Source organism: Glycine soja, chromosome 18 (assembly GCF_004193775.1).
Source record: "Glycine soja cultivar W05 chromosome 18, ASM419377v2, whole genome shotgun sequence".
Taxonomy (NCBI): domain Eukaryota; kingdom Viridiplantae; phylum Streptophyta; class Magnoliopsida; order Fabales; family Fabaceae; genus Glycine; species Glycine soja.
Genome location: NC_041019.1, coordinates 13,209,350 through 13,227,309, shown reverse-complemented (window position 1 = coordinate 13,227,309; position 17,960 = coordinate 13,209,350). Strand labels below are relative to the sequence as shown.

Below are 17,960 nucleotides of genomic sequence, written 5' to 3'. Positions count from 1 at the left end.
GACAACAATTTGTTTGAGGAAGTATGACAACAATTTAAGGATTTATTCTTGTGTTGCTGAGTTTGGTGTTGGATCTGTGTGGTAGTGTTTTAAGAGTTGTGATTTGTAAGTGGACCATGACCAATGGGTCTGAGCCCATTGGATTCTGGTATGAATTTGGCAATGATGGTGGTTGTAGAGCATCATTTTTTATAGTAGCGGTATGGTGAAAGGGAGGTGAGTAGGTTGTTGTTGAGATAGTCATGCGATAGGGTGATGGGAACTGGGAAGGTAGAGGGCAAAACTGTTGGGGTTTGAAAATCAATGTTAAAATTCATACTCAAAACAAAAATTGGATTTGATTTTATAAAATTTCAAAGCTAAAATCAAACAACCACTCCTAACAGGACCATATGTTTTTAAAATTTAGTTTTTGTCTTTTTTTTTTCCTTCTAATTTTAGTTTCAAAATAAACTCATTTTAGAAGTTTCATATCCTATTAAAATTAATTTAAATGTGTTTTTGTGTGGTGGTGGTGATGCCAATGGTGGTGGAGGTGTTGATAGTGGTGGTGGTGGTGGCAATGACGAGGGTGGTGGAGACAATAATGGTGGTTTTGATGATGGTGTTAGTGGTGGTATCAGTAATTGTGATGGTGGTGGTTGCGATAATGTCACTAGTGATGGTAGAAGCAACAATAGTTATTGTGGAGGCGAAATTGTCAATGATGATGATCGTGGTGGTGGTGTTTATGATAGTTGTAGTTTATAATGGTGTTTGTCAATAATGGTGGTAGGAATGAGAAAGCTGTTATCAAATGTAGGGAGATTGTGTTATTTAAAAACTGTTAACCAAATTCGTAAATTTTTATTTTTTTGATTGTTTTGAATATGAATGTAAAAGTATTTTAAAAAGGAGTTAAAAATCGTTTAAAGTTTTATTTTTGTCAAATATGTTTTTGTTTTAAAAATTATATTTGAAAACAAAAACAAAAATCTTGCTACTATCCCAAACTGGTTGCTTAAGAATTGGATTATTATTATTTTTTGTATATGGACATTGGAAAATTTTCAAATAGGAATTATTGACCATTTTAGACCATTTTTATAAACAAAGTAGGAATATGAGCCTCTTTCAAAATAATTTATCAACATGGGTCTTTTTTGATCATTGACAAATTAAAATTAATAATTTGATGGATAAATTTAAAGAGAACACGACACATATTCTTTGACGATGTTATATTTTTTTTAAATCTATCGATCAAACATGTAACTTTAATTGGTCAATAATCATAAAAGACTTGAGAGATCCTAGTTGAATAATTTAACAAAACAACTATGTTATATATATATTTTTTTAAAACCAAGAAAATGATGAATAAAATTATTTTAATTAATAATTTTGTTATTACTATTAATAATTAATAATTATAATTACATTTGATCCCTTAATAATAAAATTACATTATCAGTAACCGTAAATAGCTAAATCTTGAGGTAAAATCCACCTTAGAGATTCCATTTTTTATCACAAATACTGGTATGAAATATCCATCCATAGAACATTCTTGTTTAATACACGAGAGCGAAAAAGACAAACATTCATCACTCTCACAGTCTCATACTCTCATTCTACACCGCTCCCACTCGCCGCCTCCATCACCACACTCCCATGCGCCACACGCTCCACGTGTCCCCACTTCGTAGCGCGTCCTATACACCTAAACTCTCCGCGCGTGGCGGAAGAAAAAGAAAAGCACTCGTTCATCGCAGCACAGTAGCGTGCGTGCATCGCATTCGTTCATTCCCTCATTCCCTCCCTTCATTAGTTCAAATTTCAAAATCGACTCGCCACTCGCACCTCACTTCTCACTTCTCCCACACACACACACACACACTCTCTCTCTCTCTCTCTCTCTCATTTTCCATTTTTCACCAAAAAAAAAAGAAAAAGAAAAGAAAAAATAAAAAAAAATACAAACGTAACGTTACCTTACCTGCTCCGAGCCTCTTCCATGACACGCTCTGGCCAGAGCTGCAGCTAGCTTCGACACTGAGGTTCGTTCTCCGACCCTGCTCCCGAACCACTGCCATGGGGTGCTTCTTCGCTTGCTTCAGAGCCCGCGATACCTCCGCCGCCGCTACCACTGCTACGGTGCCTTCTTCTCGTTCCAGCAAACACAAACCAAACGTAACTAACCACTGGTCGCTACTTTTTTATTTTTTGATGTCGACTTTCCGCTATTTTGTTCGCTTTGCAGAAGCAAAGCTCGAAGCGTCATTGAATAGTTCAGCTGATTTTTTCTAGTTTTAGTTTTGGTTTTCATTTTCGCGATGTGAGGGTTTTGATTTTGCTGTGTGAACCAGGATGTTGCGGTCTCTCGAAATCGGTTATCCACTTTGTTTCTATCCGAAGGTGAATTTATTTTATTTTATATTTTGTTATTTTCATTATTATTTTTGTTTAATTTTGAGTGTGTTTACTGATTCTGTGGTTTGAATTTTGAGAAGAGAGAGAAGACTCTGTTATGCGTGATGATGGGAAAAGTATTGAAGTGGGATCTCTGAAAGGTGACAGTGAGGTGTGTTTTTTTTTTTTGTTAGTGTTGACATAGCTGCAATTGTTTGTTGTGCGATTACGAGTTTTCCCGTTCTGTTTGTTGTTTTTGGAATTTGGAAATTTCTATTTGTGCTGAGTGTTGGGGCATTTTGTTCCTGTATGTGAGGGAAAAGGAGGTGCTTGATTTTGTTTCAATTGTGAACTATACTGCATACTATTTGTGATTGTGATATTTTTGAACTTTATTTGCAATTTTATAGATGAAGTGAAATGAGAACAAGGTGAAGGGACTAGGGAGTAAGAGTAATTTGTCACAAAAGCCTAATATACTATGGAATTACAAGCAAACATTCTCAAAACAATTTGAGAATGACCAGCAATAGAACTCGAAGCTGGCTTTTTTAGATTCTGTCCTATATTTGATGGTGTACAAATGTGGGGTGAAGTCGTCCCACATTGGATAGGAATGAGAAAGTTGAACATCATATAAATGAAGGATATACCCATAAATCCGAACGTTAAAGTTTTGGGCTAAAGTATGGTGTCAGGTTCATTTGTGTGATTGCTCATAGCCCATTGGTGTAAATCTCCCCGGGGTCCTTACTTGTTTTTTTCCATTGTTTTTGCTATGTTGTTTCTTTTAAGAGGTTTTTTTAATATGGATAATGGGATTAGTTGATGCCACAGAGCAGTGAGCTGGATGAAACCTGTAGTTTTAGTTTGAAGTGAAGTGGGTTTTAAAATTGATGTCAGTATAGTTATGTTTATGATAGGCAGTAGCAGCTCTGACTTGTGCAATAGCCTGAGATGCTTTGCCTTAGTTCATATGGTGATCGCAGTTAGTGTGTCAGACCACCGCTAACCATGGCACTCTGGCAAGCCTTGGTGTTGCATTGTGAATTTCTACCTCAAGCTTCTGTCAGCAAGGTGACTTGTAGATAACCTGACTGTACTGAGAAGCAGCATGTGTGGAAATGTTGGCCAGTTGCCACAAAATATTGGCTTCTATCTTGTTACAGTTTCATTCTTTTTCTAAATGAAATAATGAATTAGCACCTTTGAAGTTTTAAACCTTTAGTCATGTGTAATTGTGTCAAGGGAGATTTGAATCAAGTGTTTAAAATATAGAACAAAAGGAACTACATTTTGGTCACACACCTCAAACCTTGCTGTTCTTCTACGTTGTTACTGTTTTTTGTCCTTTTCTACTTTTGAGTATATCTTTTCAACAAAAGAAATGAATTTATTCAATGACAAGTTAGCCGACATTGTTGGGTTTATGTCTGCTGACTCATTCTCCGGTCCATGCCCTTGATTACATTTGTGATGAAGTTAGCAATTTTCTGATGATGATGATGTCACAATATCATTATGTTAGTTCCTTGACATATTCTTGATATGCCATGTATGATATCTAGTTATCCCTTTCATATAATTGCCAATATATTCAGTTTCAGGCACATAAATCTTTGTAACATTAGCAGCTAGATAATCTAAGATGACCAATGTGGCAATGCCTTGCTGGTGGACAAATAATAGTCTTGATAGAATGTTTCAGTAATTTTTGTTTTTCTGAATTCTTACAAGTTAAGTTCTGTTTATCACGAGTGAATATGTTTTCATTATTATACAATATGTTTTTTTAAAAAAAAAACACTTTTTGAAGTTTTAAGTCACTTTTGTATTTTGTCAAGTTGTTGATTCGTACTTTAGATGGGTGCATATTTACATATGCTTTGTAAAATTTGTTTATATAATTGGATCAACTTGTTCTGCAGGCCAAGTTTCTCAAAGCTGGTGGTACCTTAGCAAGGACCCCTCTTGAGAAATCCCACCTTGATGGTCAACCTTTCAATCCCTCAACTCCTGTAAAATGTTGCGAGGAAGGGGGGGAGAGAACTGATTCCTTGGAGCAAACACCAAGCAGGTTATTGATCTCTTTGTATTGAATCTTTTTCATGCTGATATTGAGTAATAATGAATGTGAGCAAGTAACATTTTAGTCAATGTCTTAGGAAGTGGATATTTTGTTCCTTACTCTTAGAACAATGGGAAACAGCTGCAGCTCATTTCAATTAAAAAAAATTGTTTGTTAACAGGGTCACTCTCAAAACTTGATGAAACTGATTCTCATTTCTGCCCTTTTAGATTTTTTTAATGGGAAATTTAGTCAATTTCATAGGAGGATATTTTGTTCCTTACTCTTAGAACAATGGGAAGGCCACCTTATTAACAGGGGCTGCAGTCATTATTATTAAAAAGTCTAAGAAAATCTGTTCTTTAATAAGGGTTTTGCTATAAAAAAATGATGAAATTGATTCTCATTTTTTCTCTAAGATTTCTTTTAATGAAAATTTTGTATGGGATTTTCACTGAATGTACACATGTATTGTGGTCATACCTAGTCCATTTCTGAAAATTACATATTCGTTTGCAGCTGTATCTCCAATGCGCAAAGTACTCAATGTGACACTATTGATTCTACGGAAGGAATTAGGACAGGGAGTCTTCACAGTTTGGACAAGAATACAGCTTCTGTTTCACCTTGGCCATCGACCACATACACTAAGAGGAGGAACAAGTTTGTACGTTTTGAATGTGGCAGTGATTTATCATCCTGTGATTCATCTGATTATGGCGGACGACATATGAAGAAAACAGATTCACCAAATAATGAGAGTGCATATAAACCATCGCCTAATCCTACCCCGATGAAGCTATCTGACGAGATGCAAACTCCTGGAATGGTTTACCCTGCAACAAAAGACTTGCCAAATGGTAAGCCTCGACTTAAGTCCCAGTTTGTGTATCCAATTAACAACCCTGGTGATGATGTCTCTCAGAAGAAATTTGAGGAGAGTGAATCAGTTGAGCTGTCTCAAATTACAACTTCAACTCCTGAAAAAGGGTTAAAGAAAATGTCTTGTGAAAATGTATGTAAGGTGGAGGAAAGCTTGTCTTCCTGGTTGAAGCCTGCGGCTGTCATTCTGGAGGAGAGAAACAAGAGAATGCAGACCGCTTATAATCAGGTCCGCAAAACACCTGCTGATAGGCCTATCATTGGGATGGTTGCAGCTCACTGGAACGAGGATGAGGATTCTCAAGCTCCTCCTCCTAAGTGGTGGGATGGTAATGGCATACCAAATTCAACCAATAAGTATAAAGAAGTATGACTTATAATTATTATTTCCTACTTGAAAGAGGTTTGAATCTATATATTGCATTTGCATCTAATTTTTTGTTTATTTTCAGGATCAGAAAGTGAAATGGCATGCAACACCATTTGAAGAGAGGTTGGAAAAGGCATTATCTGAGGAGACTGTCATCTCTCAAAGGTATGCATTCTTGTTTAAGCATTGCTTTTTGCTTGAACTATATTCACTAGTAAAAAAAAAGGGTGATAAAGAAAAAGTTAGTGTGCCAAGCTTTTGTTTTTTTTTTTCTCAAATATCGTACTCTTTATAAGCCCCTCTTTTTGTATCATTGAGTTACTGAGTTTAGCACGAGGTAATGGGGATAAAAGATAACTATTATTGGTCACGGAATACCCATTTGTAAGAGCAATAATTTATAACATTCTTCCAATTTGTTATTTGTTTTGATTCAAAGGAAGGATGCATGTGGAAAATCAATTCCTTTTGATGACAACGAAGAAAGTGATACTGCACTATCTCAGCTGCAATCTTCAACTCATCCACAGTCAGTGGTGTCATTCTGACATATCTACTGTCCATCTCTGCTCTTTTGTCTGGTTAAAGAGATATTGTGGCATTTTGTGGAAACTGAATCCACCTCGTTCAAAATGCTGATTGGTTGGAACAAACAGTGGATTATTCAAATTTTGTGGTAATATAGAACTATCAAGCTGTGTGTCACACCGCTTGTGTTGTATATAAGTGATGGGAATTATTGCGAAAATAGTATGGGCATTGGGAGTTTAGTAATGTTTTTCTCCTTTTTTTTTTCCGTTAAAAATTGAAGTAGTTCAATGTTGAGATTTACATGAACTAAATTTTTGGATATGACCTTTTGGATCCTGAATGCATATCCTTGGATCATGTTATCTTTCATGATAGATGTTAAAAATTTAAATAGACTTGAATAGTTTGTATATATATTAAAAAGGGGGAAATTAATGAAAAGGATAACTAATAAAAAAATTAACGAGAATGATTAATAAACAATCTAAATGGCCACTTCCAATATTATAAAAATGGTTATTTTTTCATTTAACATTTTGCTTGTATAAGAAATTTATAAGGTGATATATGAAACATTAGCTTAGCATGGACATGCCATTTAGCTTAATGTAGAGAAGTTTCATAGAAATAGAAAATTATTGTATTGCTGTTAAATGTATTGTATGATGAATGATTGATGAATAATACAAATGAGATGTGCGGAATTAAGCTTAAGAAGAATATACACTAATTGCAAAGTTAATTGTAATTGAGTAGTTGCAAGTTGCAACCAAATCTGATCATATATAACTTTTGTTACTCCCTTGCAAGTTGGGTGGTAAATTTTCATCACATCCAACTTTGGAAGGAAGGAAAGAAAATGATACGTGTGTAAACATTTTCCTTTTGTAGCTGATTTGTTGTCTTCGCATGTTCAAGGGCAACACTCCAACGACATTGTGAACACTATTCAAATCTCTGACCCAGTCACAAAATGCTAATCCATACCAAACCTTTCCTAAAGTCTGAGATTTGTGCTAATAACCACCACATGCTTTGCATTTGTAGAGGACCCAAGTGCAAATGAAAATCATTTTCTAATCGAAACAACCATAAATCGATTGTGACCCCCACTCAGTGAACTTTTAGATTGTAACACAAAGTTTCCAACCTCAGTTTGGAGCTCAGTTTTCCATGTGTTGAATATGAAGAGCTAAGTTGGGTTCAGGTCCAGGCAATGAGCTCGTGTGTTTGTGTTGAAGACAAAGATGTTTGATGTGGTCTAGCCGATATTCAACATCAAACAAAATAGAAAGATTACCAATTTCTTTCTTCCTAGTGAACCATTTATTGCATCATCTTTTCCATTTTTCCTCTCTACCAAGACTAGAAACCAACATGTTCTCACTCACTCTATCAAGCTCCTTGTCAAGATAGAAAGCAATGGCGGTAACAAAGAATTCATTGATGATACCCATGAAGTTTAGAGTCTAGATATTTAGTGACTCTAACATCCCTTGGGGCAAGTGGTTCTTGACAAAAATGAGCAATACCCATGACAAAATTGGTCCCAACTTCCAAAATCATCTTTGGATCCTCCCCAGAGTATATAAGAGAGTTCGTAGCACCATGATCAACCATTTTTCTTTGGGTTTCTAGTCTTTATAGTCGATCACAATCAAACATTTCATATCAGGATCATGGTTCTAAATTGCATGAGATGCGCACGTAAAAAAATAATTATTTTTTAGGTCAACATGACATTGATATTAAATATTATTAATTTTATTGATGATTAATTTTTGTTAAAAAATTGACCTGACTACTTATACTTAAATGACCTAGTAAAAATAATTATTTTAATAATACTTTAAAATTAAAAAGCATGTATGCCTTTTATTCAACTCATTTAAAAAACTCCAATTATTTTATCACCTTTTCTTTAAATAACTATCTTCAAGAAAAAAAAAATATTTTTAAACAAGTATTAATTAATGAGTTAAATTTTTTATGTACTATTACTATAGTTTTTTATAACTCTTAACTAATTAAAAAATTTAAATATAATTACTATAAAACTTAATAACAATTGAATGATAATATAATTGTTTTTGAACTTTCAGTTCATTCTAATTAAATTTTTAATTCTTATTAAAATGATAATTAAACTTTTAATTAATAAGTAAATGTTTGAACGCAATCAGTAAGAAGAAATTCTAAAATAGAATTAAAAATATATAAAAATATTTTTTATTAATTTTCACTTTAAGAATACTAAGTAAAACTAATAAATAAAGTTTATTTAAAATTATGAAAAAAAATATGAATAATATTTCTTTGTGAACATACTATACTAATAATGTTAAATATTATAATTTTTACAAAAACATTTTATTTTTGATTTCTCAAAACCATTATTACTCGTAATTAAAAAACCAACGTGAAAGAAAAAGGGAGGGTTATAAATAAGGGTCTAAGAAATGAGGGTATGAAGGAGGGGTAGCGAGAATTGTGGCGGCGAAAGAGTGAGACACGAGAATGCTGGAAGCGGCGAAGGGAAAAGAAGGAAGAAACATGTGGATAGTAAAACGCAACCTGAACAAAACAAAAACAAAGGGGTTTCTTCATTCGACATTCTATGATGTTTTTCATATGTAGTTTTCAATCTGAATATTCTTCCTCGCTCTCCTTGCTGCTCGCGTTCTCCCACTCGCTCTCTCCACGCGCCACCCGATCGCAAATACCCTTCGGCCTCGTGATGATTATCTGAAGGTTCTACCATTACAATCTCTCATTTTACTACTTTTTTTTTAAAAATTAAATAAACCTTTGCTGATTTTGAGTCTGTTTTGGTGCGTCTCTTCAACCTCTCGATTTGGTTTCAGTTGGCCAATTTTTAAGATTTATAATGTGTTTTTTCTTCATTGCAAATAAAAAATAAAGGATTTTGTTAGATGTTATTTGATTGACTGTTTTTATTTTCATTTTTTAATAAATTTGTCGCGTCTAGGGATTTTCTTCTTCTGTGTGGGTTCCTCAAAACTTTCGAAATGAAAGAGAGATTTCTACGAAAAATCCCAATTTTTGGGATTTTCACTTTCAGGGTTTTATTTATTTGAAAATTTTTCTTTCTGGGTTTTGTTTATTTGAAATTTTCACTTTTAGGGGTTTTGCTAATTTATTTGAATATACCTTGAAAGATTGTAGAACGTGTCCATGTGGAAGCTGGTGGAGATACTGGGAGTAGTGAAAAAATGATACTAATACAACACTAGCGATCTTCATGGTCTAATTATTTATACTGGGAGTAAATTGTCAAATTAGTATATGAAAAATATGTTGTCAATCATATTAGTTTATGAATGATGGAAACCATCAATTAGTTATAAGGTCCTAAAATGTGCAATTTTAGGTCAAATTAATTCTCATATAATGTATGTCAGGGTCGAATTTGATTAGTTGTGGATCTAAGTGCTATTGATATTGTCTGACGTTTGTAGATCCACTAGTTGGTTGTGTTGGTGTTCTATCATAGGGAAAAATAAAATTTGTAAATTCTAACAGTCGTAGCTCATGTTTTATTTTGTTGGTGTTTCCTTTAGCTTCTTCCCTTGATTTGTGCTTTCAACACATTCTCCAGAATCTTAGGTGATAATGAGGTATTATGCAGAAAAATAGTCTCTAGGGGCTGAGTTTCTAGGGAAAACAGTAAAAAAGAGGGGGTTCTGAAACATTGGCTAGACTAGAAGTTAAAAGACAGAACTTTGATTCACCAACATGGAAAAGGAGAGGAAGAATGACAATGTCAGGTAGGATGATAAAAGTAGAAGACCACCATCGAAGAGGAAAAATCGCTCATACAAGGCAACTGCTATAAGCCTATCAGTAGTAGGGGTGGGCAAAATTGATGATATGAACTGTTAAAAAACTGAAGTGAACTGTAAAAATAGATTGGATGAACTGAATTGAATTGTGTAGTTTTGGTGAACTAAACTGTATTGCCTAACAGTTTAGGGAAACTTAACTTGGCAAGTCTGAATTGACCCAAACAACCCGAACTATTTTGAATTGTTCTCAACAAACATCTTATTTGCTTTACCTTTTCACAATTTTTTGTATTAAAAAAGGACAGGGTGTGAGTCACATGTTGGGACTGCTAGCAGAGACCCACTTAGAGGAGGATTATTGCACACACCTGAACCATTTTTTTTTTCCATTTTCACATTTTTTTAGTCTCATGGTTACAATTCAGAAACAGTTTAGTTTTTTGTTCAAAATTTCATTTTCTTTTAGCACATAGAGTTGACTTCAACAACAGTTTAGTTTATTTTTTTAATAGCCCTAGCTGTCAATATCATCTATGAAATACAATTGTTTTCCTTTGTGCACTAATGTGTTGTTTTGAATTTGGAGTCATATTATCTTTTGTAGTCAAAGAATAATAATAAAAGAACAAAATAATGACGCTTTTATCTTCTGTCTTTCTATTTTGTATTAATTAAATTAAGCTTCGTTAAAAAGCGTTTATCTATGAAATAACTTTTTTTTTTCTATTGTGTTACTTAAGGAAGTTGACTCATATGATTGGATTTTCCCTGGTAGCAATCGGTCAACTTGGGTTCAACTCTAGAAGCTCTTTAATTGTTGGTGATCTATAAATCTACACTGAAATAGTATGCATCTAAAATGATTGTGTTAGCGGATCTAAATTTGGTTTAGATGATTTGGAAGGTAAATTGCACAATTTTAATAAAAAAAATACAGATGCATGCGTTAGTGGCGGAGCTTAACAATTTTTTTTTTGGAGGGATCAAATAAAATATTTTTATAATTTATTAATAACTATCAATTTTTATGCCTTCATTTGTTATTAATAAAAGTTAGAAAAATTTTATGTAAACTTTTTTGTGAGAAAATAGCAAGAAAAATTATTTTTCATACAAACATTTTTTTTTTACCAAAATTATAATAAAACTTGCAGAAAAATTTTGTAGAAAAAACTTGCAAAAGAATCATAATATTAATATAAAAAAATCTACAAGAAAAAATTTAGTTTCAAATCTCACTAGATTTTCTTACAGTAGAATTGTTACATAAAGGTCATAAAAAAGAGTTTGAAAATTAAAAAAAAGTACTTTTATTTTATATTTAAAAGTACAATTAATTAATGAAATATGTGATGTGTAAACCGTCTTATTATATTAATTAAAAGAGTCGGATGTTATAAAAAAACTAAAAGTGCAATTATATTATTGTCTAAACAAATAATAATAAGTTGACTAAAGATTATCTTCTTTATCCCTTCTCAATAACAAAAGTTTGTAAATTTTTATACTCTTTAAATGACTTAAAATCATTAACAATTAAGACATAAGTAACTTTAAAGAAGATTTAAAACTATAATAGAAGATTTATGGGTATCAAACTAATTAGGATTAATTATTCTTTTGTTCCCTTTGTCATGCATGACAACTTTTATGAACGGACCAAGAACATTGTTGGAGTCGAGATGGACACTGCGACAATGGTGTATTTTCTTTTTTAGAACCAAAATGAGATACTCTATTTAATCTATAGGAATTAAAAAAAATTGTTGCAACTATAAAGATAAAAGTATAATTAAACCTATTTTCAATACTTATATACGTGATTTGAGTTTAATATTTATATAAAATATTTTTTATTGCCAATTGTAAAAAATATGATAAACATGACTTTTAAAATTATTATTTAAAAATTAATAAATCTATCCCACATGTTAATTTATAATTACATAACAATGTATTAATCTTTTACATCATCAATACAATACATATATTAACTATCCATATAATCATATTTTGTAAAAAATTTGAGAGGCATGACAGGGACGGTACAAATTCAATCTCTCCGAGTATATAGAAACCTAGCAGGATTTATTAAAGTCATATTGATGGCATGCTAAATGCTTTGCAAGTCCTACCCAGAGCATTCAGGATGGCATTTATTGTTAGAACATGACCAATATGAAATCATCTTATTATATAAAATGATCGTGCGCTATTTATTATATAACATGACCAACTTTGAGTAAATTAATGGGTTATTGATTGATGATAATCAACTATTACTTTTTTGTTTGATATAATTTACATACTAGCATGGAAACTTCCAGCTCCCATGTTCCATCTTATTGCAACATCCAAATTTTTCTTATAACAACCTACAGTAGGAAATATCCAGTTCACTTACCTGAGGATTATGGTTCTCAGTCAGGATATATAGCTTGCTCCTTTAATTTTGGGAGGTTCTGAAACATCTTTGCCAGCACTTGTTCATAATTAACATCTTTTCTTCCTCCGATTGATGGATGTTAAGTTGTTAACTGGGAGATTGGAGCAGGCTCGCCAATTTTTGCATTTGGGCAATGCTTCCCTGTCCCAAATCTTCTTCCACCGAGAGTTACTGGAAGAGAGTATTAGAGAGAATCTTGCTAATTAATATGCTTCCGAAATACATTGTTTCAAAATGTAACACAGATGGTGGAACTTTTTTTCTTCTTATTTTCTTTCATTACTAAGAAAACTAAAAAATATTCTATAATCTAATTCCCTTTTCAATATTTTCCCTTTCTTTTGTATTCCGAGCATGCCTACTTTAAAAAAATAATATTTGAACCTAATTTTATAATACTTTAAAAATAGTATAAGTGCCTTTCACTCAATTCATTTAAAAGGTTCTTCAATTTTTTTTATCATGCCTTTTATTTTAAATAACTAACTTCAAGAAAAAAAATTATTTTTCAAACAAGTATTAATTAAAAATTTTATTTTTTTAAATATCAATAATGTAAATATTTTATATTATCAATCAATTGAAAATTATTTTAAATATAACGATTAAGATAATAATTGTAAAAACAAAAAAAAAACTTATTAACTTTTTATACAGAACATGTGTAATTGAATAATAATATAAAAAAATTACACATTCAATTCATTCTAATTAAGAGATATTTAATTTATCAAAGAAGTAAGTTGTTTGAACAAGAGCAATAAGAAGAAATTCTAAAATAGGTTAAAATGTATATAAAAATAGTTCTAATTTTTACTTAAAAAATACCCCGGTTAAAAATACATTAAAATACAAATTAATAAATAAAAATATAATAATATTAAATACTTATGCTTTTTTACTAAAAGAATTTCATTTTTAATTTCTTGAAAACCTTATTATTCAATTGAAAAACCAATGGGAAAGAAAAATGGATGGATATATAAAGGATAAATAGCCACTTTGGTTCTAGTACTTTGCATTCGGTGATAATTTGGTTCCTATACTTTAAAAATGATTAATTTAGTTCACAAAAGGGTAAATGTCGCGACAAAATGATAGATCATGTTGCTGCAAAAGTGTTGCCACCGACATCATCATTGACATCGCGACAATAAACACTGGCATGGAGAACCAAACAGTGCATTTCCTATTTTACCCTTCCTCATATTCTCCCCCAATTGCAAACCCCCACCTCGTGGCTCCCAAATTGTAGCCACTACCAAAACCAAGATCTTCGTGCCCTACTCTCTGAAGCCAACCACTGCATCACTATTGAGATCAGTGCCTTTGCCACTATTGGTCTTGGGAGCTTTCTCAATGAACGCACACCTTCACTACGCTTGAGCCCAAGTGCAACCCCTATCCGCTCGTCATCCTCATCCCTATTACAATGTTCATAGTGTCCATCCATTATTTTTGGTTTCTTTTTTATTTGTACAATTTTATGAAATTTTGTTACTACAATTTTTGGGTTTTAATTGTTTGTTAGATCTAAAATTGTGATTGTAATTTTGGAGGGTTTTGGATTTTAAGGGTTTCAAAAGAGGAACAAAGAGATAGAGGGGAAGGGTGATGAAGAAGGAATGATTAATGGAGAAAGAAAGAGAGAAAAAAGAAGAATTGGGGGATGAAGTGTGGCAACACTGGCAAGCATGGTAGAGGGAACCATCATTGATGAGAAATCAATGGAGAAGAGGGGAGGTCATCAAGGATAAGATTAAGAAGAAAAGGTAAAAACATTGTGCACTGTTGATGGATTGGCAAGTGCACTAAAGCTCCACTTTGATGTAATGTTGGAAACTTAGCCTACCAAAGCTACACTTTGATGTAATGTTAATGATTTTTCTTTATTTATAATTATTTCAATTTATACTTGCATCTATTAGTATACTCTAACTTTGGTCTCCCGCATGAAAGAGCTTAATTTATCTATTTTCTCTCCCAAATTCCTTTGTAGAGCTAAAATAGTAAATTACATTAAGAACAAAGATGTATAACAGGCTAAACAAATATCAATCTATCCCTAGTGACGACTTTATTTAGATATCCTTTCCTAGTTCTATTAGAAAATAACATTTTCCAACGCTACCCCTAAAACTTATCATGCAAATGGGTGGTCAAGCCACAAACAAGAATATTAGGCACAAGAAAGGATAATGCAAAAGTAATATTCATAAATAGATAGAAAGAGAAATTACATCAAGAGTAGTTGACTGCCAAGTTCCCAACAAAGGGGGTTTAACCTCTCATTTTCATGTAGACTTTACAATTCCAAGAGAGGAATATTTAGTAAAGGGAAAAAGATAAGAAAGGGAATGGAGGGAAGGAATGACTTCCATTGCTTGCTTCTCCTTCTTCTAATCTTTGCCTTTTATAATGAATTGTATTTTGTTGGAATTTCTGTGTGTCTTTTCCTTCTTCTCTCTTTTTCTTTTATAGGTGCAAATTAATGGGCTTCTGATTTAGTCTGATTTCCTTAATTAGTCATTCTTTCCTTAATTATTCTACTTTCCTGCTTTCCTCAATTAGTCTTCTTTCCTTAATTAGCCCTTCTTTTCTCAATTAGTTTGCTTTCCTTAATTATTCTTGCATTTTTGGGTTTTATTTTACTCACTAAGCTTCATAAATCAATCACTTTTAATATTCTCTGCACAAAAACTTAAATGATGTTAATTTAGCAATTATTTGCTCAAAAAGGAAAAAATAGAAGAGAAAAATTACAAATTCCTCTATAATTTAACTCCAAAATATACTTATAATTAGTAGTTATCAAACTCCCACAAATTTAAATCTTTGCTTGTCCTCAAGCAAAATGAAAAAAGTTTAGAGTTTACCAATCATAGTTCATGAGATAACTGCATACATTCCAAATAGCTTCATTGGCCAATTCTCAAGTTCAGAGTTGTCATAAGTTCATGAAAGGAGGAGAACAATATGTACTTCAAATGAAATGGTTAACAAGAATAACAGATCACAAGGAATAATCACCAAACTTCAATCCTTACAAGGCTAGTGTTTCTCTCAATCCCACAAGTGTCTCGATAAAAGTGTTTGAATTATAACAATTGAATAGTAAAATTCCCAACTTTGCACATCATCTCAGTCAATGCTATCGTACATGCATAATATGGATCACTAAGGACTTTATTAGGATTGTAACGTGGCTGGACTAACAAAGAAATCATGGTTTTTTCTAGGAATCAAAGCTTAGGATCTAGGAGAGCATTCATTCCCCTAACTTATTTACAAACCACAACTTAGAATTTTTCACAACACCAACCTTATTGCTTTGCTACTCTTTTCAGCACCTTTATTTTCCTTGATGATGGTTTACCCCAACTTTTATTCTTTAAAATAACATAACTTTTTTTTTTTGCAAATATAAAAACATTCATACTGGGCTGGAGTAATACCATATTTTGTAACTCAATTTAACTTGTGTTGTATATTTATTTTCTTGCAATAGAAAATCACCCCAAAAACATTCCCATAAATTTGGGACAAATTTGTTTGGATCCATGAGTACTCTCCTACAACCTAGGAAAAGGTAGTTAGTAAATATCACATTTTGGGCTTGGGTTCCAACGGCAAAAAATTTACATTAGGCTAAAAAAGGGTGCAAGGGATGCATTCATTCACAGGATAGCTTTTTGGCTAAGTATCTGAATAAAATAACAAACAAGGCCTTGATCATCTCCACATCATACATGCATTTCAAGCAATCCAAGAATCATGCAAAATCAGAAAATTAAAACCAGTTGTTCTCTCACAGTTTAAAGTTCACACAATTTACCAGTTTTCATTGAAGTATGAAGGTTCTCATTCCTTGCTTTTTTGTCAGAAATACTAACCTTTTCATTCTTGTACTGTTAGTTCACACTCCATCACTCACACTGACGCTTGCTATCACGAGAATCAACCATTCACAAAAATACTCATTAGTACGCAGTTAGTCTCACTCATGCAATCGGTTCACTCAAAATGTGTTGCAACCAATCAATAAGTATCTACCTCCCTATCATGCATCAAACTAAATTAAAACTATTAAATGAATGAATTTAAACTACTGAAATTAGATTATTCTAAATGCAAGAATTTAAAATAAGAATAAAAGAAAATGAAACAAAAAATAAAATAAAAATAAAGACAAATAAAAAGAATTAAAGAAAAGTCCTAATCAAAATGGGCCTTAATCCTGTGTGGCCCCTAGATCTCAAGCTTCCTATGCAGCAGTGATGCCCACAATGTAATCATCATCAGCTCCATTGTTACCCATGCCAGAGGTGTCACCCCCATCTACAGAAGAGGATTGGACTCCTGGCCGGACAACTTGCTGTAGAAAAGCCTCTTGCGTCATCAGTGGAGGCTTCATAGAAAGGTGAATGAATAGCTGGTGCAGGTTCTGGATGACGAGACGATAGCCATGATGGAGGCTCTACATCATCTAGACTAGATGCTCTTGCTGGGAAGAGGAGGAAAAAGGCTTGTCGGCTGTAGAAGAGGTGGTTGGAGGAGGGATTATCGGAGGTGGAGCTAGTGGAGTGTCTAGAGTAGTTCGGGCCTTGACTCGCCTTGGCCTAGGGAGGACAATGGAAGGGGCTGCTAGATTCAAAACTGGCTTGACTTCATCTTCTTCTAGAAACATAGCCTTCAGGTGTCGCCTAGCAAGGTCAGCTTCTGTTGGATCGAGTGGCCTCAGAATAATTAAGAAGGGGGGGGGGGGGTTGAATTAATTATTCCTAAACCTTTACTAATTAAAAATTTACTCTTCTAAGGCTTTTACTTATGTTGTTAAGAGAATGAGGAGTAGAAGAGAAACTTAACAGAAAGTAAAAACGAAAATTAAAATGCACAGCGGAAAGTAAAAGAGTAGGGAAGAAGGAGACAAACACACAAGAATTTTTATACTGGTTCGGCAACAACCCGTGCCTACATCCAGTCCCCAAGCGACCTGCGGTCCTTGAGATTTCTTTCAACCTTGTAAAAATCCTTTTACAAACAAAGATCCACAAGGGATGTACCCTCCTTTGTTCTCTTTGAACCTAGTGGATGTACCCTCCACTAGAACTGATCCACAAGAGATGTACCCTCTCTTGTTCTCAGTCAACAACCCAAGTAGATGTACCCTCTACTTGTACCACAAAGGATGTACCCTCCAATATGTTAAGACAAAGATCTCAGGCGGTTAAATCTTTGATACTTTGTGAATGGAGACACAAAAGAATTCAGGCGGTTAGTCCTTCATTCTTTTGGAAAAGGGAGAAGAGAAACACAAAAAGAATTCAGGCGGTTAGTCCTTGGCGAATTCTTTTTGGCAAAGGGAGAAGAGAATGAAAAAGATGAATAGCACAAGTTTTTGAACAAAGAACTTTTCTTGGAAGAGAAAGTTTTGAACAAAAACTTTTAGAAAGATGAAACAGAAAA

At 33.1% G+C, this 17,960-nt stretch overlaps 1 protein-coding gene and 1 long non-coding RNA gene across 4 annotated transcripts; both read left to right on the top strand.

Annotated features, from left to right (window-relative positions):
* Window positions 1–1,861: 1,861 nt before the first annotated feature.
* Window positions 1,862–6,611, top strand: LOC114395108 (protein JASON-like). 3 transcript variants are annotated; one of them, XM_028356813.1, is made up of 7 exons: window positions 1,862–2,172; window positions 2,349–2,397; window positions 2,490–2,563; window positions 4,320–4,468; window positions 4,979–5,670; window positions 5,794–5,876; window positions 6,151–6,611. In XM_028356813.1, exons 1-6 carry the CDS (start codon window positions 2,074–2,076, stop codon window positions 5,826–5,828), a joined length of 1,098 nt encoding a protein of 365 aa, XP_028212614.1. In that variant the 5' UTR covers window positions 1,862–2,073; the 3' UTR covers window positions 5,829–5,876; window positions 6,151–6,611. The 3 variants fall into 3 exon arrangements, with proteins under 3 accessions (XP_028212614.1, XP_028212612.1, XP_028212613.1); XM_028356811.1 differs by having other exon boundaries at window positions 1,863–2,172; window positions 4,979–5,708; XM_028356812.1 differs by having other exon boundaries at window positions 1,864–2,172; window positions 2,493–2,563; window positions 4,979–5,708.
* A 2,073-nt stretch (window positions 6,612–8,684) lies between these two features.
* On the top strand, window positions 8,685–10,483 carry LOC114395735. Its single transcript, XR_003663095.1, has 2 exons — window positions 8,685–8,993; window positions 9,422–10,483. It is a non-coding gene; the product is annotated as an uncharacterized LOC114395735 (long non-coding RNA).
* Window positions 10,484–17,960: the final 7,477 nt, after the last annotated feature.